Source organism: Gallus gallus, chromosome 27, assembly GCF_016699485.2.
Source record: "Gallus gallus isolate bGalGal1 chromosome 27, bGalGal1.mat.broiler.GRCg7b, whole genome shotgun sequence".
NCBI classification, from domain to species: Eukaryota; Metazoa; Chordata; class Aves; order Galliformes; family Phasianidae; genus Gallus; species Gallus gallus.
The window spans coordinates 4,192,970-4,214,343 of NC_052558.1; the positions used below are offsets into that span (position 1 = coordinate 4,192,970).

A 21,374-nucleotide genomic window follows, 5' to 3' on the forward strand; every position below is an offset into this window, starting at 1 on the left:
GGTGGCCCCCCGGTGGGGAACGGGTTAAGGGGCCCGGCAGGCTCGAGCCCCCCTCCCGGGGTCCCCGAGGGCTCATTATCCATGGCCTCAGCCCCCCTGCCCGGGGGATGAATAATGCAGCGCGCTGGTAGGAGCCGTGTCCTCCCTCCCTCTCCTTCCTCCTCCTCCTCCTCCTCCTCGCGGCTCTGCTTTCCCCACCTCCCGCCGCTCAGTCCTCACCGTGCTCAGCCCGGGCGCTGCCGAACTCCGTGTGGCACCGGGCAGCAGCACAGACCCTGCAGCCATGGACCCCAAGGACCGCAAGAAGATCCAATTCTCAGTGCCGGCACCCCCCAGCCAGCTGGACCCCCGCGCCGTGGAGATGGTGAGCACAGGGAGACAGCGGGGTCACGGTGGGGTCCCCGGCACGGCACCGTGTTCCCGCTGACCCCGGGTAGTGAGGGACCGTGGGGTGCGGGGGGTGACGGAGCCACTGGTGTCCCATGGGTGCCCCGAGGTGGAGGAGAGCTGTGCAGGGGACAGGACGGGGACAGCGTGAGAAGAGAGGGAAGGGATGGGACAGGGAGAGAGGGATGAGGAGGAATGGGGGGGATAGGATGAGGGACGGAGGAGACAAGGGGGAGCGGATGGGATGGGGGTACAGAGAGCAAAGGACAGGGAAGGGGATGGGGTGGGACAGGGAGACACAGGGACAGGACAAAGTGCTCGGAGGTCCTGTGCCGGTGGAGGATTTGTGCAGGAGTTATGCGTGGGGATAGGGCAGGACAGGAGTGGGACAGAAGGGAACGGCTGGGACAGAGCGGACAGGAATGGACAAGAACAGGACGGGACAAGGCAAGGGACTGTGCCCAGCCTGAGGGAACACCTCCAGGACACGGCTTCTGTGCACCCTGGACCTGCAGCTGTGTGGGGCTGGGGGCTGCGAGGGGCTGGGGAAGGTAGGTGACAGCACGGGGACCCCAAGATGGGGACATGGCCCCTCCGTGGGGCACTGCACCTGCCCTGTGGGGCACTGTCCCCTGCCCTGTGCTACTGAGCACCGCATGGGGTGGGGACACGGTGGGGCTCAGCCCTGGGGCACTGGGTAGGGGACAGGGGACCAAGTGACACTGCTGTGCCTCAGATCCGCCGGCGGAGGCCCACACCTGCCATGCTGTTCCAGCTCTCTGAGCACTCATCCCCAGGTGAGTCAGGACACAGACTGGCACCAGGCTGGGGACAGGAGGGGACATCGGGTGGCCCTGGAGGCAGAGGCAGCTGCTCCAGGGATGGGAGGTGTGGGCAGGGCTGGGACATGGCAGCAGGGATGGGACAAGGTGCCACAGGTGGGATGGAGCGGCAGGGATGGGACGTGAGGGCGGAGGTGGGACAGGTGTCCGTGTATGTGATGTTGTGGCAGGAATGGGACACGATGGCAGGGATGGGACCTCGGTGGCAAGGATGGGATTTGGTGTCATGTCTGCTATGGGATGTCAGGGATGCGATGGTGCTGGGGGGGGGGGGGAGGGGCCGTGGGGGTCACACATGGGATGGGGCAGCAGGGACAGGGCAGGGGCTGCAGCTCCAGCACCCGTCCTACCCACCCATTCTCTCCTGGCGCTGCGGATGTAGAGGACGAGTCCCTGCCCTACCAGGTGAGTGGGTGCCGTGCACCTCTGTCCCTACAACAGCCCCCAGCCCACCCCTGAGCCCCCCGGCACAGCCCCCCCCCCCAAAGCACAGTCACTGCAGTGTTATTGTGGTGCTGCCGCCCTGCCCCGTCCCAGTGCTTATCGCTTCCCTGCCTTCCCCTGGCCCTGGGGACGGACACAAAGCGCCGCGGGGATGGGGACATGAGAATGGGGTCTGGGGTCAGGCTGTGACACAGGGACCTCGTGGAGCTCAGGACCTCATCACCGACCCCCCCGTCTGTAGTGCAGTGTTCCCATCACAGGGACACTACACTGGGGGTCTCTGTTACAGAGTCCTCACTATGGGGAGCTCAACTTCAGGTCCCCATTGCAGGGTGTTCTTACGGGGTCCCAGTCTCAGGGGTCTCATCCCAGTCCCCAATGTGGGACCCTCACCAAAGTGTCACAGTCCTGGGGGGCTCATCCCCAGATCCCCACAGTAAGATCCCCATCATGGCACCCAGTCCTCGTGGGGTCACGGGTGTCCCCGATGTGGGAGTGGCCGGGTCCCTGTCCCCAATGCCATCTGGTTGCTCTGTCCTGCAGCGAGCCTCCGGCGAGGGCTGCCTGCTGAAACCAAAGAGGACCAACCCGTGTGCCTACACACCGCCCTCGCTCAAAGGTACCGTCCCCAAAGGCCAGGTCCTCCCCAGGGGACTTTCTGGGGCAGCTCCTGGAGCTGGCTGAGCCCCCAGGCTGCTGCTATCTGGATGGGGAAACTGAGGGAATGAGGGCATATGGGGTGGGTGCAGAGCAGTGGGCTGGGGGACCTGGGCACGCCGCACCCCTCTGCCTCTCCCAGTACTTCCCAGTGCTTCCCAGTGCTCCCGGTGCCGGAGCGGGGGTTGATGCCGGTGCCCCACAGCGGTGCAGCGCATCGTGCAGTCCCACCTGGAGAGTGGCCTGGCTGGGGGGGACAGCTCTGACGGAGAGCCCGATGACGGGGACCCCGAGCTGGCCCGCGCCTGCGACCCAGACAGCGCCCTCGAGCCTGGTAAGAGGGATGGGGGACATGGGGACAAAGGCTGCTGCAGCCTGGGGGATGTCAGGACATGGGGCTGGGTGCTGCCAGCTGCCATGGGGGGACAGGGGCTGCAGTGTCCCCTGCCATATCCTGGAGCCATGCTGATGCCAGACGGTCCCCCCGGCCGTGTTGGCTCTGGGGGGGAGGCATGCCTCCTCTGCTCCGCGCTCATCTCTGCCCTTCCGAGTAGCCCTAGGGAGCCAGGCCAGAGCCGAGCGGAGCGTCTTCCCTGCCACCAAGGCACACAAGAGGAAAGGTAATGGGGACACCACGGGGATGGGAACACTGAGGGATTGGGGACACTGTAGAGACTGGGGTGGGAATGGGCCAGGGATGGTTCCACTATGGTGTTTGTAACTCCGCATGGATGGGAACTCTGAGGATGGGGATACTGCTGGGATGGGGCCTCCACAGGGATGGGGACAAGGACATTGCCAGGTTGGGGACATTATGGTGATGGGGACCCTCTGGGGATGAGGTGATGGAGGGGCCACATCACGAACAGGGAACCCTGTGGGGACAATGACACTATGGAGACGGGGACTTCATGGGGATGGAGACAGGGATGGGGCCATCATGGGGATGGGGACACCGTGGGGATTCAGGACTGCTGCCATCCCCATGACCCGGCTGCAGGCAGCGCGGTGGCCGCCCCATCCCACGGTTGGCCACCGTCCCTCCCTCTTCCCCCAGGGGGGCAGAAGGTGTCCTTTGCGGGAGGCATCGCTGAGCGCAGTGAGGACCTGAAGGCTCTGACGGTGTCCGACATCCCCGAAGACCCCGAGGACCCCGAGGTGGGCGAAGGCGACGAGGAGGAGCCGGAGGACGGCAGCGGTACGGGGCGTGGGGGATCCCTGCTCCCTTGGACGGCGGCAGGACCCCCCCCTGACCCCGCTGTCACCCTCAGAGCACAGTGAGGAGCGGCGGCACGTGGGCCTGGCAGGCACGGAGCGCCGCCGCTCACCGGTCCCGCTGGGCACCAGCTAGCCGGGCCGCGGCCTGGCCGGGACCCCCGCGGCCTGCCCCACATCACCGCCGCTTCGCCCGCAGCCCCGCTGCCCCCCGGCCCCGCTCGGAGCCTGCGCTTCGCGTGTGCCCCCGCATGGCTCCCGGCCTGGTTGGCGGGACCGCGGCCCCACACTGCTCCCACACCGTGGGGGCCGGCAGTGAGGCTGCGGTCCCACGGCCGGGGCCCGCCCCGTGCCCCCCGCATGCAGCAACGCCCGCGCTGCGCCCCAATAAACAGCTGTACAGAGCGGTGGGCCCGTGCTTGGGGGGCAGCGGGGAGCTGAGGGGGCGGCTGGGGGCGGGAGCCGTGGGGCAGCGCCGTGATGGGGTCTGCGTGCCCCCCCCGCGCACACTGCGGAATGGAATCGCTCGGCCCCGCGGAGCGCTCCCCGTGCCGACGGTCCCTCCCCGCTCCGCTCCGCTCCCCACGCCCCCGCAGTCCGCCATGCTGGGCGCCGGCGCGGCTCGGAGTTTTACTTCCGGGGTCAGAGGTGGCGGTGGGACCGGAAGTGGCTCGCGCTGGGGAGTACTTCCGGCGGGGCCTGGAAGCGGTGGCGGCGGCTGTTGGTAGGTACCGGGCGGGCCGGGGGGTGGGGAGCGAAGCGAGGTTGGCACCGGAGCTTAGCGGAGCGGAGCCGTCCTGGGAGCGGGCTCGGGGCTGGAGCAGAGCGCCGGGACCTTCGCTGCGGGCCGGCTGCGTGGCTCTGGTTCCCGGGTGTCCGGGGCCGCCTGGCCGTGCCGTACTGTGCCCCCGCAGCGGTGCTGCGCAGCGCCGCCTCCCGAGGCCGGAGCGGGGCCGTCCCGGTGGGTGCTGTTGTCCTGCGGTGTTTTGCTGCCGCTGCCGGACCCCCCGAGGCCGCCCCAGGCCCCGGTACCGGCAGCAGGCTGGCGGCCCCGAGCGGGTATGGCCGGGGCGGTGTGGTGGGAGCTCAGCTCCGATCCCACGGGATCCCCGTAGCGCCGGGCTGGGAGCGGGGGGGGCTCTGCTCACAACGCGGTGGTTTCCCGTGTTGCCCCTCGGGAAGCAGCCGTGGCACCGGTAACTAACGAGTGCTGTGCCCTGTGGTGCCTGGGCTGGGCAGCAGCTGCTGCCCCTCATCACCCGCTGCCACCCAGCAGCTTCTGAGGCCGCTCACTGGACTCAAGGAGAAGTTTTCTTTCTGCTCTTTGTGTGAAACCTGTGAGCTTTCTCATTTCTGCATTGTGATCCTGAGCCACTGATGGGCCTTACTGAAACCAGAGGCTAATTGCACAGTGATCACGCCATCCCCCGGGCTCTGCATGAGCAAAGCTGGGAGCTACCAGCTTGGGGTGGGATCCTGAGCTGCTTGTGGGGGCCAGAGCCCTCCCAGATATTCCTTACGCAAGCTGCACTGTGCCTGCATGTGCAGAGGAGGGGAGGCCCTGGGGCTGGTGCAGCTGGCAGAGGGATGCAGGCCCTGTGAGGTCTTATGGTGCTTTGAGAGCCCCGTTCACAAACAGCAGCTGGGCTGGGGCTGCAGGGGATGGTGTGGGGCTGACCAGGTGAGGGACAGCACAGCCCGGGGAGTGTGGGCAGCTCACAGAAGGGCACTTGTTGTCAGTGCATCGCTTCCCTTAGGGAGCTCAGACACGTGTCAGCAGCTGGTGAAACATCTGCAGCTGCTGGCTTTAAAGCAGCCCTCCCGCGCTTTCCAGGCACCTCATCTTCAGTGCAGTGTTTGGTGCAAAGGCTGTCACTATCAAAAGAGGTGACATGAGAATTAGCTGTTGAAGTCGTCATGTGAGCTGAGAAGGCACATTAATAGGAAGTTGGGGGCGCAGGAGGAAAGGAGAAGCGGTGTCACAAGATGGAAAGGCTTCTTGCTGCAAGACATGTCATTAGCATGCAAACGTGTGCTAATGAGAAGCTTGTGATTTGAATCTAAAAGGCAGGAGTGGAAGGGGGAGAGGCTGCGGGCTGTGAGGGGGCTGCTACAGCCTTCCCAGGGATAGGTCCCATGTTGCTTTTGGCTTTTTCTCTGGGAAAGGAACACGATTGTGTCTCCAGAGCTTTTGGAGCCCCAGCAGGTCCCCAGTGCAGTGCTGCTGGTGTGCATCGTGGCACTGAACGCTCAGTAATTCTTCTGGCACCTGGGAAAAGGCATCTTTAGATATACTCAGAGCAGCCTCTGCCCACTGCCTTTTCTGCCCTGTGGTGGAACAGCCCCATCTGAGCAGAAAATATTCTGCCATTTTCAATGTTTCTGTGCCACAGTGCCTCTGTTATTACCCTGAAGCTAAAACCCTTCTCACCGCTTCCTCCCCAGATCTCTGTGCTGGCTTCAGGACAGGCGTCAGCTCTCACCTGGAAAGCTGGGGCTGAATAATCGATGGCTTTAGGCCAAGGAGAGCCGGGGATGTCCCCGTCACCGTGGGGAGCGGGGCTGAGCATCTCACAGGGTGAGCTTAAAGCGCTCTGAAGTTGCGGGGGCTGCCTAAGTGCAAAGTGCTGTTTGAGTGGAGAGTGCGGTGACACTCTGCCACGGAGAAGGCGGCAGCCCCGCGCATCAGGCAATCTATTATTTAGCACTCACAGATGTCTGGAACTTTTCTCAGTTTGAGATGGGCCCCTCGCTCATGGCAGCGAAGGGCAGCGCTGACTGTGGTTGATCCGAAGTGACACATCCTCAGCTCCTTCCTCAGGGCTGCAGGGAGCGGCTGGTGGGGACCTGACAGCCTCGGCTCCCTCCCTCCTTCCTTCTCTCCCTCCCCAAGGGCTGCAGCTCAGGAGCTGCTTGCACACAGACCCGGGGTTGTGCTTGCAGCAGTGTGGGGCAGCTCCTGCCTCGGTCCCAGCACGTGATGGCTGCCTCTTCATGTGGTTCTGGGCACAGTCCTGGGGCTTTTTCCCTCGGGCAGCTCTGACTGCAGCCTCCTGGTTCTGAGTGAGACTTGCTGTAATAAAACAAGTCTCACTTGGGTTCCAGAAGAAGCAGAGCTGCTGGGGCAGCAGCTAATCCTGTAACAAATGCAGTTGTTAAGAGACCAAAAATCTCTGAACGTGAGTATTTTGGAGAGAATGAGTTTGTCCTGGTGCTGTAGCTGTGGATCACAGTGAGCTGGAATTCTGGGGACAGCAGCCCCCTGCTTTGGCACCTTTCTCCCTGTTTGTCTCAGGCGTGTGCTCAGCTGCATGCTTTGTTAGCACAGCAGCCTCCTTGTGCACTGCTGACGGAAGGGAAACGTTTTCACACAATGGCTGGCACGGCTGCCTGAAAACAGGCGTCAGCTTCAGCACCCCGACCCGCTCACGAGGTGGCTGTGCACCCAGCACCACCAGGACCAGCGCCAGTGCTGGCTGATCCCTGCCACAGAGCTGAGCCGTGGGGCTGTTGGCCAGTTCCTGTCTCCCTGCAGTGGGCAGAAGGGATGGGGGTCTCTGTGCTGGTGCAAGGGGCAGGGTGCAAGCCCTGGGTGAGCTCTCTTTGTGCTTTGTCCTAACCTAAAAGGCAGCACGTCACGGATCAGCCTGATTTCTGTGACGTGATGTGGGATACCAGTGAAAAGCCGTGAAACCATGACGTGGTGTTAGCCTTTTCCAGTAGGAATGGTGTAAAGCAGACAGCATCCGGCTGGGCTGCTAACAGGATTGTGTGCCTGGAAGAAGGACATCGTGTGCACGTTTCCTTTCTGTGCATGTCTGCCTGCAGCTGACAGCACTGCTGAGAACAGGAGGGTGACACCACCGGGCCTAAGGCCGTGGCATTGCTCCCCCAGGCTTCCCGTGTTGTCTCCCCTTAGGTGATGTTGTGGCTCTGCAGATGTGGCCCTGACTGACGTAGGTCCCAAGTTACTTGGGCCAAGGATGAGCAAGCCGACAGACCTGCAGCACGACCTGGAACGGAGCCTCCCAGCCATTGCATCCATCAGCACCTCACTTTCCCAGAGCCAGGGCTTCTCCCCATACTGCTACTTCTCTCCAGAGAAGAGGAAAGCCATCTCGGACGTGAGGAGGACCTTCTGCCTCTTTGTCACCTTCGATCTGCTCTTCATCTCTTTGTTGTGGATAATCGAATTGAATGTAAGTTGGGAAAAGCAAAGGTGTGGAGTCTTTCCCCTCTTAAGTTGTGCTTTTGTAAATTTGGCTTCCTCTGCGTTAATTGCTGTGTTTCAGAAGTCTCAGGCCAAGTCTTTGTTTGCTCTTCCCGGCGCTCTCTGCTTTGCACTGGCTGAGAAATCAGTGCACACTCAGTGCTAGGTGAAGTCCAGCTCATTTCCTGCAAGCGGCCCCCGTTGTGGCTGCCCGGGGTGGTTAACACCACGCATGCAGTGCTGGGTGTTGTCATGTAACCAGATCTGTGTCTGTGGGGCTGGGAGGGCGAGTTGTTGGCCGAGCTTCTCTCCTGTCCTCTTAAAGAGAAGCTACTCTCTGCGTGTGCCAAGCAGGCTGCCAGCTTGAGTGCCCCGTTCTGGAAGCCTCGGAGGGTGAGGAGGGGAGCGCAGACCTTCCTTGCACCGCCCAGCTGGAGGGCACAGACAAAAAGGGCTTTGAGCTTTGGACCCAGAGAGCTGCTGCTAATCTCTGCCTCTGTGAACTGGAGGTGCCGCTCTGCCACAAAGGAGCCGGCGGTTTCGGTCCCCTCTGCAGGGGCTTTGTGCCAGCACGGGGTGCTGCCTTTGCTCTTTCTGTCAACTGTTGCAACGAACAAGGAAATCTCCTTTATTTACTTCAATCTCCTCAGGTCAAAGTTGTTCCCTGGGCTATGTTTATTTCTTTCTTCCCCCACACCAGTCCCAACTAGTTTGGCTGCGTGGGGAATGGGTTTCAGGTTGCAGGTACTCGATGTCCTCCCACAGAACAGCCTGATCGGAAAGACAAGATGATCAGATAGACCCCACTGCTTCTGCAGGCAGCCCTCTGGTGTCTGGCTTTTGTTTATCAGCACTGGATCCTGCGCTCACTTAGCGGCTCTTATCTCTGCCCAGCTTATCTCCTGCAGTGTCTGCACGTAACGGATTGCCTCGGCCAGCAGCTCCATCACCCCGCGCTCTGCCAAGAGGCTGCAGTGACCCCCACAGCCTCGTGGAAGCACGGCAGCTCTGGGGCAGCATTCCTGTGATGCCGATGGTGCCCTGGACCCCAACCTCCTGCTCCTTTCTTGGTTCTCTGGGCTCTCCAGAGCGGTGCTTTTCTGCAAATCCCAACCTGCAGCCCTGGGGAAATGCTCTGGCAGCGTGGTCGTCAGGGTAATTCTGAGCGTAGGTCTTGCAGGTAGCCATTAATGAGTGACTAACTGGTGATATTTAGGCCCCGAGCCGAGATGCTGCATATTTAAGGCTATTAGGACGACTTATTTGCCTAGTTATGAGGAGCAATGAGTTTATATCGTGACTAATGCTTTTTTTATCAAATGGTTTCCTTTGCTGCAAGATAAGCTGAGCAAATTGGCCCTCGTTAAATGTCTGTCTCCTGCAAACTGTCATTCTGTGAGCTTTGCTGCTCTCACAGACAAAGAGGTGCCTCCGTCAGCTCTTCTTACTTGTTCAAGGCAGGGGCATATGTTTAAACTGCAACACCTCCCAAAAATTGCAATTCAAAGCCTCAGCTGAGTCCTGTTCCCCCTCTTAACATCTCCTATCGGAGCAGTGCTGTTGGGAAGGGGCTCTGTGGGTCCCTTTCAGTTCAGGGTATTCTGTGATTGCTTTGGTGGCTGCTCATTGAAGCTGTCTGCTGCAAAGCCTGCAGCCTCAGATTTAAAGCAGCGGTGCAGAACTGCTCACCCACCCCTCCCTGCCTGCTAAGCAGCAGCCCTGACCTAGAGGGACCACTTCCCAATGGCTGCCTCGTCTGTCCTTGGACTGTCTGACGAGAGGGTGCCAGGGCACCAGTCTGCCAAGAACTGGCCTGAGATCCACCAACTTGTTTCTCACAGATCATCAAACAGCTGTCAGCATATACCAGCTTCCAGGCCAGCTGGGCTGCGTTCAAACCAATAGCCTAAAGGTGAAGCATTTGTTCCAGTTACCTGAGCCATCCACTTCCTCATAAACAGCGATTCCAAGCTCCTGAGAAGAGGATTTATGGTGTCAGAAGCACCGAGGCTGTCAAGCCCCACATTTTTTAGGGGTGAGATAAGAGAGCCCTTTGGGATTTTTCCACGCCCTCTTACAATCCTGCAGAATCCTGGTTTTGCCTCTTCAGGCTTTCCCTGTGTTTCTGTGTGTTTGTGGCCTTTGGACCCCTCTCCTGCCATGTCACAAGACGGATGTTCTGGGTGCTCAAGAGGTGCTTCGTGGGGCTTTTCAGCTGCCCTGTGTTTCCTCCCGGACAGCTGAAGTCTGTCCCCGGAATCTCACGTGGAAGTGATGGGCACAGAGTGGGAGGTGCTGTCCTTTAGGCTACAGGAGACAGAGGGCTTTAGGCTGCGGGGGTGGTGATCTGCTGCCACGGGATGTGCTGAGCCAAATAACAGCTTTTCCACGTGAGGAAGCCCCACGTAGAAGTGTTTAATGTACCGGTGTGCTGCTGCAGCCCCGGCTGCCCTCGGTGTGAAGCAGAAATGTGCTGCTGCATCCTCCCGTGGTCCTGTGCCAGCAGAGGATCCTGCACTATACATTTGTATGCCTGATGCATAACCTGACCCAGCAGTAGCCTCTGGACACCGCTTGGCTGGGTTCTTTCTATCATTAGTTTCTTATCAGTGCACTCAATAGCTTTCCCATTTCCTGTCTCCTCTTCAGACCAAGGATGGCATTCAGAAGAACTTGAAGAACGAAATCTTCGAGTACAATTTTAAGACCTCTTTCTTTGACATATTTGTGAGTATCCCAGCCTGCTGCCAGTGGGGCAACGGCTCGGAGTTTGGCGTGGCTGTGGGGTGGGTGGGGAGGGCAGCTGGGGGGTCTCCCACATCCCTGCTGCTCCTGGCCTAGCGCTCAGGCAGATTGCAGCCCACCCTGCTGCACCACTGACCCCACCTGAGGTCCCGGGGGGCTGCATCCTTCCAGCGCCTGGCATGGGGACAAGGACACCCTCTATATCAATGGCTTTTTGTTTTGAAAGGTCTTGGCTTTCTTCCGATTTTTTGTGTTGCTGCTGGCCTATGCGATTGTGAGGCTGCGCCACTGGTGGGTCATAGCGGTAAGGAGGCAATTTTTGCTTTCCTGTTTTCACTTTGAGCTCTCTGCCTGCGGTCTGCCGAGATCTGAGATACGTGATTTTATTTTCCAGGTCACTACGTTGATATCCAGTGCCTTCCTGATTGTGAAGGTCATCCTCTCCGAGGTTGGTTTCCTTGGCCTCACAGGGGATTGCTTTGTGATTGCTTGTCGCTGCTGTTTCCCATTTTGCATAAACTCCCTGTGACTTTTGCTTCTTTCCACTCAGCTTCTCACCAAAGGGGCATTTGGCTACTTGCTTCCCATCGTCTCGTTTGTCATTGCTTGGTTAGAGACTTGGTTCCTGGATTTTAAAGTCCTCACCCAGGAAGCAGAAGAGGAGCGATGTAAGTATTCTGCTCCTTTGGCAGGAGCCAGCAGAGCAGGCCACCAGGCCTGGGCTTTCTGCTGCTTTGGCAGCACCTTGGCAGAACTGACATTTATGGAGAAGTGATCTCCAGGCTGGCTGTGATGGGAAGTGGCTGATTCAATTCTGTTACGGTATACGAGTCCCTTCAAGGGAAGAATATACCAGGTTATGAAAAGCATCTTTTAATTGAGAAGAGAAAAACATGCCAAATTCTCCAGTGTCTGGATACTGAAGCCAGACGTATTGGAAACAGAGCTCACCTCTGCATCAGTGAAAATGTTTTGAAACAGTGGGACGAATGCCAGGCGGACTGTGGGACTCTCCAGCTCTGAGGGAGTGAGATCTGTCTTCAGATCTGGGCTGGAGACCTTTGGAGAGGAATGATGCAAAGATCTATTACAGGGGTGCAGCATGGGGTTACTGTGTGTGAGATTTCACAGTCTCTAGTCATTGAGGTCAGATTAAACTGGGACTGAGTTTCTCTGACCTAATGCTTCACAAATGACTGCGTGTGGCAGGGCACCTGTCCCTTCCAAGGGTCCTTCTAGGGAGTGGGTGCTCAGTCTGTGTAATGCAGCTGTAATGTAAAGCAGCAGTGCTATTACAGCACAAGGGCTTAGTGGTTCTCCCAGGCTTCTCTGACGAAAGAGAACTGGGAAATGGCACATAAACTGAGAAGTATTTGTCAAGTGGGGCTGGATCAGAAGTGCTCTGAATGACTGGAAAACACCAGAGGATGTTTGGGTCTTGCAAGGAGGCTTTAAGATGAAAAATGATCAAGTGTTTAATGCCTCTATTGGATTAGGCTCGGGTTCCAAATTGCTTCCAGGGGAAGCTCTTATTTAATTAGATGCTTAATCGCCTTTGGATTTGACAGGCAAAAGAGCCCATTGATCTCCATGCTGATAAAATGTCTCAAACAAAAGATGAGGCAATAGGAGCTGAAAAGCTTGTGGGCTGGCTGGTGTCAGTGTGGGCAGAGCAGCTGTGTCTGGCAAAAAGTGGCCGGGAGGCTGGAGAAGGGAGGTCTGGAGCAGGAGGACGGGGCCCCCAGCCCCCTTATGTAGGGCATTGCATGTGAAACCTGCTCTGCTTCACAGGGTACCTGGCAGCCCAGGCTGCGGCTGCCCGTGGGCCCCTGCTGTACCCTGGAGCTTTTTCCGATGGGCAGTTCTACTCCCCGCCGGAGTCCTTTGCAGGTAACGTGCTCTGCTCCCATCCCACGGTCCTTCGGGAGCTCCTCGCCCCTATTACTGCCCTCTGTCTGAGCTGTGTCTCATTAGCCCAGATCTTGGCAGAGGCAGGCAGCAAGGCCTCTGAAAATGGGTGCTGCAGAACCTCTCCTTGCCCCACGCTGGTGCCCAGCTGCTGTGGTGCCAGGGAGGAGCAGGATCATGCTCAGCCTGGCTTTGGCTCTGTGGGAAATGAGAGCATTTTGTGGTCTTGAGGTTAAATGCTCTTAAGCTGCTATTAAAGTGCCTGTGGTTAAAGGGGCATGGGGGTGAATCGCTGAGAGCAGGTGAGGGTCGGAGCTGGCAGAGTGCTGCTGCCTTGTGCTGGCTGTGAGACCATCCCTGCTCAGCAGCCAGCAGGCATCAGCCAGAGCAGTTGTCCCAGTGTTGCTGACACCCAGGGCACACTCAGTGCCCTCAGCCTGGCTGGGAGCAGAGCAGCACCCCGCAGCCAGCTCTGCGCTGGGGGAGACAGGATCTGGGCTGTGCTGGGGTCATACCCTCTGGTAGCATTGTTTGATCCGTGGGAAGGTCAGGGGGAGATATACAAATGGGCTCTTTGTTACCTGTGTGTTAATTGTGTGTTTCACCCAAGGGTCGGACAACGAGTCGGACGAGGAAGGTCCGGGAAGGAAGGCATTGACAGCTCAGGTAAACAGAGACACAATCCTGTCCCTCGTGTCACAGCCCTTTGTCTGGGGATGTTTGGCTGAGGTGCTCTGCCTGCCCCACGGCTCCTGGGAGCGGTGGCATCGTGGCTGCAGCACGAGGGGTTCCCTGTGTGACACGCAGTGTTAGCCAGCTTTTCCCCTGCAGTATCCCCCAGGGATGTGGCTCTGGCTCTGCCTCTCCCCCCCCTTCCCTGGTCATGCAGTCACGTACCAAAAGGGCACTGCCTTCACCATCCTTGCTGAATTCTAGCGAGCGGGGTGGTTCCTCACCTCCCTGAGGTCTGGCTGGGCACACGCTTCTCTGTGCTGCTTTCCAAGTGGTTCTGCTGCTGTTCAGCTCCAGTTCTGGCACTTCCACAGAAGGAAGCTCTGTGCACCTCGCAGCCCTTTGCCTGCTGGAAACCCTTGCACTAAGGCAAGAGAGTTGCTGGTGGGTGCAGCTGGTGTGTGGATGCAAGCCAGGGCAGGAAGCGTGACTTCAGGCTCCAAAATGAGGCCTCTGTGCCCTGAATTTAAGAGATTGTTGTGATGTGGTGATGGGAGGTAGCCCACTTCCCTCTGCCAGCCCTGGGAGTGGGGTAGCAAACCTTACACACACACACACACACACACACACACACACACACACACACACACACACACACACACACACGTGGGGCTTTCTGCAAACCCTGCTGATGAAATATTCCCTTTTCTCCTAGGAGAAAGAATATGTCCGACAAGGCAAAGAAGCTATGGAAGTTGTGGACCAAATCCTCGCCCAGGAGGAGAACTGGAAGTTTGAGAAAAACAATGCAAGTGTCCCCCACACCCCACTGCTGGGCAGCGCTGGCAAAGAGCACGGATGGCTTAGCAAAAACTGGAGGACAAATGAGGCTTTTGAAACCTCCTTGCAACATGAAAAATTAACAAGCGTTACAATTACCTGATTGAATTAGGAATCTATTCCAGCTCAGTTAAATGTAAAATCCCCCTCTTATTTAATTAGACGTTTAATTGCCTTCCCGTTTGACGGGAGAGAGGCCGTCACTCCTCCATCTCAACAGCAGGCTGGCAGGGGTGGGCAGCTCACCTTTGGTGGCTGTGAGGGCTGCAGAGCATCGTGCTTTTAGGAACACACCAGGGTGTGGGGAGGCTCTGGCTGGTTGGGCTACAGCCATTCTTGGAGCAGGAGTGTGTGGGGCACAGGCAGCTCCTGCAGCCCTACCCCCAAAGCTGTGTGTACATCCCCTTCCTCAGGACAGGGGCACTGTGGATAGCGGAGTGTGTACCAGGGAGCCCTGCCATGTGTTTTTTCCTCAAGCTACAGCAAAGTTTTCTGGGGTAGCTGGGGCTCCTTTTTGTCTCTGTAGAGTGGTGTGAAAGTGCCTCTGCCCCCCTTCTCCCCCCCGAAAATCAACCTTGTTTTCTACTTGTGGGCTTGCAATGCAGTTGAGGTGAGAGTCCTGCAAACTGCAGTCTCATCTGGTATTTAAAATTCCCCTGTCAAGTGATCCATTGTTTGATGCCAAACTAGCTGGGCAGATTGTTTTCTTTATCCAAAGGGGGATGGATTTAAATAGACTAATCAGAGTTTAACACAGGGCTAATGATGAAAGGTTATCATCTGTCCATCCCTAACCCCTCCAGGGAGTCTCTTCTCAGATGTAGGTAACAACAGCAGTGCTGGCAAACTCACCCCTCTCTCGTACCCTGGTGTTGGTAGCTTGCTACAAAGAGAATTTGACCTTGAAACGGAGTTTGCAGGCTGGCACGGGGTGGATTCTTTTCCTGTCTCATCACTGCTGCTTCTCTGGATGTTGGTTTGTTTATGGAAATTTGTGCATGGGCATCTGAAGTGGGCTCAGTGCCGTTCCTGTTCTGGGGCTTGCTGCCTGGCGTGGGGGAGCAGGAGCAGTTTGGGGCCAAGAATGGCCCTATGGGATGGTGCTGGAGTGGGCCAGATCCTGCAGCCCTCCTGCAGTGCCCTGAGACCATCAGGCTTTACCTTGGGTAGAAGCAGTGAATGTTATTTTGCCAACGTAAATGAAACTTTCTTGTTTCTTGCACAGGACTTCGGTGACGTTGTTTACACTTTTGAAATACCTTTTCATGGCAAGACCTTTATTTTAAAGGTAAGAACCTTCCTGTTCTGCTTCCTTAGCCTGTGTGATACATACAAAATCACTGCTCTGCTTGGAGCCGCGGCTCAGCTTTCACTCTCTCTCCTGGCCCTGGCAGCACAGGTCAGCCTGCAGAGCACTCTCTTTGCTTGAGACAGATGAACTGCTCTGCACGCTTTAGGGAATCTCTCCAGGAAAACCCCTTGGCTGGCAGACAAACTCCCCAGCAAATATGCTGGGCCCCAGTCTTTGCTGGTGGAAGTGGGAGCAGGTGACTGCAAGACTCGCTTCCAACCCCAGCATCTAGGACTAATCTGACCAAGGAGGCTAATTGCAACTAATTGCCAGCAAGACCAGGGCTGAGCGTGCGTCTGCTGCTGCCTGGCATTGAGAAGAGCTGCTCGGAAGTGCCACGCTCTGTGCCCTCTCGCTGGAGTGGCTTGGCTGTAAACCACGCTTTAATGAAGCATTGGTGCTGCGGTGGCTTTTCTTTGTTCCAGTGCATATGCTGCCTCGCTGGCAGAGCTGCTGGAGGAGCAGCTCTGTGTTGGTGAGGCAAAGCTGGATGGTCCCGCTCTGCTGCATTAACCGTTTGCTTCCGAAGGTCCCCAATCCCACGGGGACACGGAGAAATGAATGTTAGCTGTGCTGGAGTTCTGAGAATCTTTCTGGTGACTTTCCAAAGCAATTGCAGACGCAGCACAATTGCTGAGAAGGTGGGCTGAGGGCAGAGGGGCCTGAGACCGTTCTGTCTTCGTGGCCGTGGTGCAGATGGATGCTTGTGCCCCTTCCCAGCAGGCTCAGCTACTGCTGATCCCCAGTTCTCATCCCATTTGTGCCCTTCTCCCTCTTTGGCAGCAGGTAACGACATTGGCTTTGTGGTCTCACCGCCGTCCTCCCGCTTCCTCCCTGTTGTTCTTTCTGATCTGCTCTGCGTTCCTTAGAAATAACCTTACCCCAGTGGAGCAGGGGACTGGCTGACTGCTCCCTCTCTGTTCTCAGGCTTTCCTGCAGTGCTCTGCTGAAACGGTTTACCAGGAGGTTATTCTCCAGCCCGAGAAGATGATCCTGTGGAACAGAACAGTGGCAGCTTGCCAGGTGAGCGTGCCGGACAAAGATGGCTTAATCACAGGAGCTCCTTGAAGCGGAGAGCTGCAGCTTCCCAGCCCAGCACCGGCTGTCAGCGGTGCCCAGGCCCTACTGGAGCTTAGCTGGATCAGAGTCACCGAGGCGTTAAATCTCCGCCGCTCATCCGTACGATCCGAATGCTCGGCGGCGGCCAGCTGCGTGGCTGTGCCCATCCAAAAGCCCACGAGGTGGGCAGGGAGCTGGGCCAGTGCCTGAGCCAAGCCTGCTTCTGCTTGGTGCCGTTTGGCACTGCCTGCGTGGCAGGGATCCGAAGGGAACGCCTGTGCCCCCCACCCCCAGAAAGGTGGAGAGGCAGCCGTGGGCCGGCAGACAAACCTGTGCGTGTGCTGCCACAGAGCCCCCCCCCAAATCAGCTGCTGAAGGTACTCTGTGTGCTCCCAGCTGTGAGGGGCTGCAGTGCCCAGCTGTTGGCACCTGCAGGCGCGGGCTGAGGAGTTCTCTCTTTCCTTTCTCCCAGGTCTTGCAGAGGGTTGAAGACAACACGATCGTTTCGTACGACGTGGCAGCCGGGGCCGCAGGCGGCGTCGTTTCCCCCAGGTCGGTTTCTTGGGCTGTTTTGTCCTGAGCCTCTGAACACCGTCCTATAAAACACAGAGAGAAGCTTCTGACCACAGTGAGAGCCACAGCGATGCGCCCAGCATCCACCCAGCAGGGCTGGGTGACGTCCCCAAGGCAGGGAGCCCCTCAGCCCCCTCTGGACACTTCTGGCAGGAGCCTCACAGCTCCGAATCTGTCCCAGTCGCTCCCCCTGCCTCCCTGCTAACCGTGCTGCCTGTGTGTTGTCCATATGTTGACATACCTCTGCCGCAGCCTTTCCCAGCAGCCCCAGGCGTGTGATCTGCTCCTTCAAAGTCTCACGCACGTTTCAAAGCTGTCGTTGCCCTTTCTTTGCTCAGGGATTTTGTGAACGTGCGGCGGATCGAGAGAAGAAGAGACAGGTACATTTCCTCAGGGATGTCGACCACGCACAGCCTGAAGCCTCCACTCTCCAAGTATGTCAGGTAAGAGGCAGATTCTATTATTATTATTATTTTTTTTTAGCTGATATCTGACACGAGCTTTGCTTAAGCTTAGGGCAGAGAGCCACTTAAATGAGAACCCTGCTGTCTTTCTGGCACCGTTTGCAGGAAGCTCATCTATTTGTGGAACCAAACCTTGCTTCCCTTGTTCTTCTTCCTTTGTTAAAGAAACGCTCTGTGCTGTTGAGTGCTGCTCGGGCGTTTCCCAGCTCTGCTCTGGGGAGCGGAGGTGCCGACAGTAACAGCCCAAACCCCAACCCCTTCTGCATCCTGTTTGTGTAGCAGCCAATTCCCAAACAGGGCCAGCTGCCATTTCGGAGGGGCAGTGAGCAGCTGCCCACGTCTTTCTGTGAGCCTCTCGGATGCCTTTTGCTTCTCGTAAGCCACTCACTTACTGACTTTAAAGTCTGCGGGCGCCGAGGGACGGACCTGGGGGTGAAATGAGCTGCGCTGGGGTGGAACAGCTCCCAGAGCACCAGTGGGGTCCCGGCCTCTCCCTTTCCACAGGGCTGGTTTCGCACAGCTGCTGATGGATCTCAGCAGGGCTGGTCTCATCACACAAGGCTCCTTGTTACTGCCTGTGCTGCTGCCTGGGGCCCAGCTGTGCCACTTCACGCACTGACTTTGTTTTTCCTAATAATCTGGTTAAAGTAATTGACATTTTAACTCAGAGACGTTATAGCTGCCTCAGTCTATTTAAGAGCTGGGGACTTCGGGGCCTAGAAAAATCCGTTAACAAATGGATGCAGCAAAAATAGTGCGTGTTCCTGAGCAGGGAAGGGAGATCTGTATTTGGGCTGTGTGTGCAAACGCAGCTCTCATCTCTGAGACGCTCAGATGGTGAGGAAGGATCTGGGGGCTGCAGAAACACAGCGGTGTGCGCTGAGCTCAGCCTGATCGTGTGGTCTCCCTGGGTGCTTCCCAGAGACCCACTTGTTTGCACCCATTACTGCAATGCTGTGCCAGCGTTGGCCAGGCCAGAGGTCTGGAGGCAGCCTGCTGCTGCTGTGGGAAACCTGCTGGGCAAATGGTGTTTGCTCGTGTGCCCATAGTCAAGGTAGGTTCCTTCCCGGACACTCTGAGCATCTGCTTCCACCCCGCTGGACTCCTGTCCTCACAGTCAGGCAAGGGGCTGTGACTGCAGGAGTCAGTGTGGGGTCAGTGCAGTGCAACCACAGCGCTGGGGAGTGGCTCTACAGCCTTCCCAGCTTGATTTGGTGCTGTTGTTTCCCTGCAGAGGTGAGAACGGACCTGGAGGATTCATCGTACTGAAGTGCCCCAGCAACCCCCGGGTCTGCACTTTCATCTGGATTCTAAACACGGACCTGAAGGTAAAGCACTGATGTGTGAGTGCTGTGGCTGTGTCCCAACCCCAGCAGAGCTCATCAGTGTGCTTCTGGAACTCTGTGTATCGCAGGATGGGTGCTGAGGACCCTCCCTGTGCTCCCAGCTGGGCAGTGCAGCGGCTGCTGTCCTGCTGCAAGCCTCCCCTGGGCACGGCTCTGGGCTGCTCTTGGAGGCTGCAGTAGTGGGACCTGAGTTTTGCAGACAGGACTTGATCACCACCTGAAAATCTCCCTCTTTCCCCCTGAAGTTTCCCCAGTGTAGATCTGGGGAAACCATTCCTTACCTGGCAGATATTGGTTACGGGGCTTCACCTCTGTGCGGGACTGGGAAGAGGTGATTTCATCCTCTTTGGAGACCAACATTAGTTGGACATGGAAGTGTTGCCTGGCTGCCTGCTGCTCCCAGGAACCTACTGCAGGGATGAATCACTTGCTCCCAGACACCTCGGCACAAACACAGACACCCATGGAGCTGCGGGGCTGCGGCCGCGTGCGGAGAGCAGCGCTTCAGCCACACGCCGTGACCCAAATCCGGAGCTATTTGTGGAGCTGCATGCAGAGTCCTTGCTGGTGGCCGGGACAAAGGCAGCAGGCAGGGAGCCGGGCAGGGGGGAGGCATTGCCCTGCTTTCTTCCCGTGCTGAATCGCGCCAAGGTTGGTGTGGAAACGGCGCTGCAGCACTGAGCACAAAGGCTCCATTCATCAGCGCTGCGCTGCGACGCTGCGCGGCCCCCTCCCCTCCCACGGCCCTCCCCTCCCACAGAGCAGCTCAGCTACTGTGCTTCTTGGGTTGGGCTCCGAAAAGGCTTCGTGGAAGCGATCCTCTTGGCAGCTCCTTGGCTGGGACGTGGCATGGCTGTGCCTGGCCCTGCTGCCCCTGGCTCTGCTTGGCACAGGGTTGGCGCCGGAGGTGCTTTTCCGTCGTGCAGATGCCTCCTCCACCACCTCCCCTCCCTCTGTAGTGAGCTGGGGTGGAGGGAAATCAGCTCCATCTTGCACAACTGAGCTGGGAAAGGGGAGGTCCCCCTCAGTGCTTCCCAGGACAGGGAGCGCTCTCCTGCTGCTGCTGGAAGAAATGCCGGAGCAGCCGAGCTATTAATAACTGCTTCCACCATCTTCCTGAAAGGCTCTGCTGCTGCTCAGACCCCTCGTTGGTGCTGCCTTGGTATTTCCTTCGGCCCTGACGGGGTATTTATAGCTCGTGGCTCATCCCTTCCTCCAGCGAAGGTCAAGGGTTGCACACGTGTGTGTGTTTGTGTCTGTGCTGGCGCTTCGCCCCGCAGCTCAGTTTGGAGAGGTGCCTAAAATGGCCCCCGGCCCCACAGCCAGGCACTATCCCGGCCCCAAAGGGCGGAGGGAAAGCCTGCTCTGGGGTAAAGCCATGCAGCGGGGGCTGTGGGACCCCTGCCCCGCATCCAGGGGGCTTCTCCTGTGCTCTGGGCAGGGGGATGTGCGCCCCCCTCCTCCCTCTCTGCACCTCAGCACCTGCCCTGCTCCCAGCCCAGTGCTGCTGCCTTCCCCCGCAGTGCCTGGGCTGATTTTCTTAGGAGATAATGGAGCACGGGCTGAGGCGGTGCGGGTTGAGTCGTGCAGGGCTTTTTAGGGAAATCAAAACGTGGTTCAGTTCCTCCCCCGGATCCAACTCCCTGAGAGCAGCAGCTCCCCGCTGCGGTGCGCAGCCCCAAGCTGGAGGGGACCATCCCCACACCTTTTGGGGGGGGTCCTGTGGGGGCTTTCCACCTTACCCTGGCTTGCTGTGCCACCCTCACTCACGTACTGTTTCCTCTGCTCTCCTCGCAGGGTCGCCTGCCCCGGTACCTCATCCACCAGAGCCTGGCAGCCACCATGTTTGAGTTTGCCTTCCACCTGCGGCAGCGGGTCGCTGAGCTCTGCGGCAAGCCCTGAGCGCCGCGCTCTGCCCCTGCTGGACTGGCTGCGGGGGGGCGGGGGGGGCTGCCCCTCTCCTTCCCCCCCAAACTCGAGCCCTGGAGCTGCCGTGTGGTGTGTGTCAAACCCTGTCCTGCTCTGCCCTGTGCCTGGGCTCTGCCGTGTGCTCGGTCTCCCCTCACGTTGGGTCTGGGGGCTGATTGGCACTCCCAGACTGCTGCGCTGAGGGTGAGGGATTCAGAGGAGGAATCCACTGAGGGTGAGCACGCAGTTCTGTCCCCTGTCGTGTGCCACTCACACGTGGGGACAAAGCACAGCTCCTGTGTGGCTCACGGACACCTTCCCCTGGGTGGGGGGCTGCCGTGGGGCCCCTTGGGGCACTCCCCTGCGGCTGCCCCCCCCTGTGGGATTCTTCTGAGCTCGTTTAGCCCTCCTGCATGCAGCCCTGCAGGGTGTGGGATCAGAGCCTTCCACCTTCCCCAGGGGCTGTGGGGGCGAGCACAGCTCCGTGCTACCTGCACTGCTGCCACGTTCTGCTCTGTCATGGGAGGCAGCGTGGAGCTGCCCATGCGTGGGTGCACACAGCAGCAGCACGGGGGGGGGGGGGGGAGTGCCCATGGACCCCCCCAGGGGCTAGGCCTGGGGTCTCTGCCCCTCTACCAGTGCCCATCCTGGGGTCCTGGCGGTACTGGGGGGCACCTCTGGCTGGCATCCGTCAGAATAAAGAGCCTTGCACTATTTGCAGCCCGCTGCTCTCCTCTGTGCCCTTTGTAACTC

General features: G+C 58.6%; 2 protein-coding genes across 11 annotated transcripts; both read left to right on the forward strand.

The window, feature by feature from the left end:
- Positions 1 to 210: 210 nt before the first annotated feature.
- On the forward strand, positions 211 to 3,950 carry PPP1R1B (protein phosphatase 1 regulatory inhibitor subunit 1B). The gene is made up of 8 exons (XM_424268.8): positions 211 to 364; positions 1,124 to 1,184; positions 1,612 to 1,634; positions 2,217 to 2,292; positions 2,536 to 2,664; positions 2,885 to 2,950; positions 3,388 to 3,528; positions 3,602 to 3,950. Exons 1-8 carry the CDS (start codon positions 284 to 286, stop codon positions 3,679 to 3,681), a joined length of 657 nt encoding a protein of 218 aa, XP_424268.3. The 5' UTR covers positions 211 to 283; the 3' UTR covers positions 3,682 to 3,950.
- Positions 3,951 to 4,236: 286 nt separating this feature from the next.
- Positions 4,237 to 21,341, forward strand: STARD3 (StAR related lipid transfer domain containing 3). Of its 10 annotated transcripts, XM_025144060.2 has the most exons (17): positions 7,605 to 7,744; positions 8,650 to 8,910; positions 9,597 to 9,790; positions 9,866 to 10,047; positions 10,405 to 10,482; positions 10,727 to 10,804; positions 10,895 to 10,948; positions 11,051 to 11,168; positions 12,292 to 12,390; positions 13,019 to 13,074; positions 13,796 to 13,888; positions 15,146 to 15,208; positions 16,199 to 16,294; positions 16,803 to 16,882; positions 17,242 to 17,346; positions 18,602 to 18,695; positions 20,511 to 21,341. In XM_025144060.2, exons 4-17 carry the CDS (start codon positions 10,030 to 10,032, stop codon positions 20,613 to 20,615), a joined length of 1,137 nt encoding a protein of 378 aa, XP_024999828.2. In that variant the 5' UTR covers positions 7,605 to 7,744; positions 8,650 to 8,910; positions 9,597 to 9,790; positions 9,866 to 10,029; the 3' UTR covers positions 20,616 to 21,341. The 10 variants fall into 10 exon arrangements, 9 of the variants coding, with proteins under 9 accessions (XP_046760462.1, XP_046760461.1, XP_040509276.1 ...); XR_006932211.1 differs by lacking the exons at positions 8,650 to 8,910; positions 9,597 to 9,790; positions 9,866 to 10,047 and adding exons at positions 4,237 to 4,269; positions 18,782 to 19,364 and having other exon boundaries at positions 7,465 to 7,744; XM_046904506.1 differs by lacking the exons at positions 8,650 to 8,910; positions 9,597 to 9,790; positions 9,866 to 10,047 and adding exons at positions 4,237 to 4,506; positions 5,991 to 6,123 and having other exon boundaries at positions 7,465 to 7,744.
- Positions 21,342 to 21,374: the final 33 nt, after the last annotated feature.